Source organism: Rhagoletis pomonella, unplaced genomic scaffold (assembly GCF_013731165.1).
Source record: "Rhagoletis pomonella isolate Grant_MI unplaced genomic scaffold, Rhpom_1.0 Rhpom_scaffold_00002, whole genome shotgun sequence".
Taxonomy (NCBI): domain Eukaryota; kingdom Metazoa; phylum Arthropoda; class Insecta; order Diptera; family Tephritidae; genus Rhagoletis; species Rhagoletis pomonella.
Window position 1 is genome coordinate 32,799,705 of NW_023458556.1, and position 3,730 is coordinate 32,803,434.

Genomic DNA, 3,730 nt, shown 5'->3' on the forward strand with positions numbered 1-3,730 from the left:
GCGACCGATGTTTATTTTTCTCTCCATTTCAGGTTACACAATTAAAAATTGTTAGTAATCCCTTTGCTAAAGGCTTTCGTGATGATGGGACTAATGATGTGTAAGTACCTACTTAAGTTAAAATATGAAATATAAATCAAAACACATAGAGTCAACATAGCGACAGAAAGAAAAGAAGTTCGCTTCCCAACATAAAATGCTTAAGTTATTTTACGTTGATGCTGTTTTACACTTGTACATACGAACATGTAGGCACATCATTTCCTTACCATAAAACATTGTTTATGATATGAAATTTTTTTTTGTTGATAACTTGACCCAATTATGAAACGAGAATAAAACTCGACGAAATGTCAGACACAATGACGACGGCATGCAAGTGTCTTACGACAACAACACAACAGCATAAGCATCTAAGGGCATCATGCAACATGTTCTTTAACACTCTATACGTATGCGCCAGTGTGCAACAGTGGGTGGGTGGAAAGGCGTGTGCAACAACGTAAGGCGGCTCGCTGCCTAAATCAAACAAATCATTTTCAAAAATCAGGCTGATCATATTTTTTAATAGTCCCTTTATAAATACAGCAAACAAATCCTAAGTAATTCTGAGAATTGCTGAACTCTTTCCTCCGTTGCATTTCTTTTTTCCTGATTTGTAGCAGAAACAGTCTGATATTAACAATAACTCAAAAAAAAAAAACAATCAAATAAAAAAATATGCGCGTATCGCATTTGTTTCGCTAGTTTATGTTTGTATGTATATACATACATTAGGGTGGTCCTTAACAAATCAAATGAACTCGCCCCCTCAATCTGTAATACCACGGTCACAGATATCACATATAAATTTTGGTCCCGATTGGAGACGGTTAAGGCCTGTCGCAAAGGGGTCAGAGTATATATATTTTTTTCATTCAATACCCAACATCGATACGACTAAAGTCGAGGATATTACTTATAAATTTTGGTCCCCATTGGAGTCGATTAAGACGTCTTCATAGGCTAGTATGAACTTTGACCCCTGTGCGACACGCCTTAACCGTCTCCAATCGGGATCAAAAATTATATGTGATATCTTCGACTATCGTAGCATCGACGTAGGGGTTGAAGCTTAGCAAATCAGATGCAAAAATTTTCCTCTTACACTTAAGGACCACCCTAATATACATATAACGTAGGGTTTCATATTTAAATTTCTTTTGCTGAGGACAAAGATAAACAAAACCGAGAATTTGAATTGATTGGAGCAAAGTGTGAAAGATGAAATAGCGGCAGATATGAAACAAGTTGAAGAAGTTGAGAAGTTGAAGAGGCGAAAATTGGGCAACTTGGCGCTGAAGTAAACATAGAAAAGACACAAAAGCGCTATTTCAATTTAAATAAATAATCTTAAAATATTTACTTTTAATTTTTCGGGGGAAAATGGATTTTTTTTTTTGATATTTTAATAGGGTATACAAGGTTTTGTTTACAAAACAAGCAACTGAGTCAGAATAAAAATATTTAAAGTGGGAAAAGTACGCGAAAATTAATATAAACAATATTGATTTGCACACATAAATATGTTCATTAGGATGCATCACTCTCCATGAAAAATCCGTATTGTTTTTTTCATCGGAAATATAAAATTTATTATGTTCTAAGACTGCCGCTAAAATATTACGGATAAATATTAAGCTCCAAAATAGGAGTTTTTATAAATAAAATAAAAAAATAAATAATATAAAAAACACTTTTTAATACACAACGCTTTTATAAATGGACTAAAAAGTAGAAAATAATAATTCTCAGTCCCATAGAATTTGTTTTGATAACTTTTGATTTTGAAATTTTAGCAAAAGTCATTATAAACAATCTATGGAATTGAAAATGAAAAACGTGGAGCGCATGCTTTTTCTACTTTTTAGTCCTGTCTGAATAAAATTTTGCAATAGATATTAAAATAATTCAACGATAATAATAGAAAGGTGCACACACATGCATTTACATATGTATGTACATACAAACGAGCACCAATTAATTTTATTTAAAGAAATGGCGTGTCGTCTATTTCCGCTGTAGCAAACGTAGTACATAGGGCGACATCTAGATGTCATGTACCTCGCCCTATTCACTACAGATGTCGCCCTATGCACTATGCTTTTTTATAGGAACTTTTCAAAGCAAAGCCTTATGGCGTCGGACACACAACATTGAAAGTTTCTGGATCCACAACATTGAAAGTTTCTGGACACACAACATTGCAAGTTAATAAAAGCGTTGAAAAAATGTATAAAAATCGTATCAACGGAATCAAAATAATCGAGGTTTTTCGCGTTTTTTTTTCAAATCGGTCCAGCTTACGTAAATCACAATTTTTTGCCGAAATATTTTGGCGGATGTCTTCAAATATAATAAGTTGTATACTTCCGGTGGAAAAACCGTAACTATTTTCGGTGATGTACCCTAATGTACCTACATACATACTTATGTATGTATGCAAGCATGTTTGCACAAAAACATTTGCGTCCAAAAATTCTTTCACAAAAGCGTAATTGCTTTTGTATTTGAAGCTCTTTCTATTATTTTTTAAAGATATTTTATGCACATTTTTAATGTACATTCATACTTATTATTTTTGCTTCTCTTTTATAGCGCTGGTTCGATGGGTATGTCTCAGATGAGTCATGAAAGTCAGGCTAGAATGAAGCAGCATAACGCGCAACAGCATCATCATCATCATCATCACCAGCAGCAACAACAACAACAACAACAATTGAAAGCCAGCAAAGATGCAAATTTAGGTGAGTCGAACAAAAAACCAAACTTAACAACTTTTCCGATAGGCGCAATCGAGGATCTGAGGATCTTAAGATATATAGAGGACTTTCAAAAAAAAACTACCAAACGGATCTCAGATTCGGATTCAGCGGGTCGAAATACATGTCGGTAGGTGGGTCCGGTTAAATGCACAGATACCTGGTTTTTTTCTGTGGCGGTGATTCGCAGTACCGCATCCTCTTAACCCAGTTTTTCAAGACCTCGGTGACGGCTTCTGGCTCTATCTCACGAATGGCTAGTTAGATATTCACCTTAAGGGCTTACTAAGTATTGGGGGTAAGCCACCACTCAGTCCGACTGATCTAGATCTAGATCTCTGTATCCATAAAAGTCCCAAGTGTTGTAGGAAAAGCTCGTGAACGGCAGACGGCGATCATTCATTGAAGTTTGGTAAGAATATTTCACAGGCTATTCTGTGGATTCCTGTGTCAGATCCCACGTTTTGTCAGAACGTGGATAAAGCTTTGGTTTGTTGTTCAACGTGCTCCTACATGTACATTGCATTTCTGCAGAAATCTGAATAGTGACTCCTTTAAGGATAGGGTGAACAAGGCCATTCAACTTTCTGCTTCTAGCTCAGGGCCAACTCCAGCTTTTGGCATATGCAGCAGTAACACAACTCCCTGCTCTACCGGCTTAACTGATCCACGAAGAGTTTAGTAGAGTTGATATATCGAAGCGATATTTATACCTACTTACATATATGTATGTATGTGGTCTTGTTCACATATTCGTCACAAATATGTATTTCTTTATCAATATGTATGTATATATATGTAATGTATGTATTTCCAAACATAAAATGGGTATATTCCCCTTTCGAGTAAAACACTCAGCGCCTCTTCGTAAATCCATCAACGCTTGCATTTAACGCGATTCATAATTAATTTTATCCTCTCTTTTTTTT

At 35.3% G+C, this 3,730-nt stretch overlaps 1 protein-coding gene across 1 annotated transcript in view; it reads left to right on the forward strand.

Annotated features, from left to right (window-relative positions):
• The window catches only part of LOC118733456 (T-box transcription factor TBX1), a 73,401-nt gene that overhangs the window by 68,572 nt on the left and 1,099 nt on the right, over positions 1–3,730 (forward strand). Inside the window, exons 6-7 of the mRNA XM_036462842.1 lie at positions 33–100; positions 2,638–2,786. Coding sequence (XP_036318735.1) covers positions 33–100; positions 2,638–2,786 — 217 coding nt within the window. The remainder of the gene's footprint in view (positions 1–32; positions 101–2,637; positions 2,787–3,730) is intronic.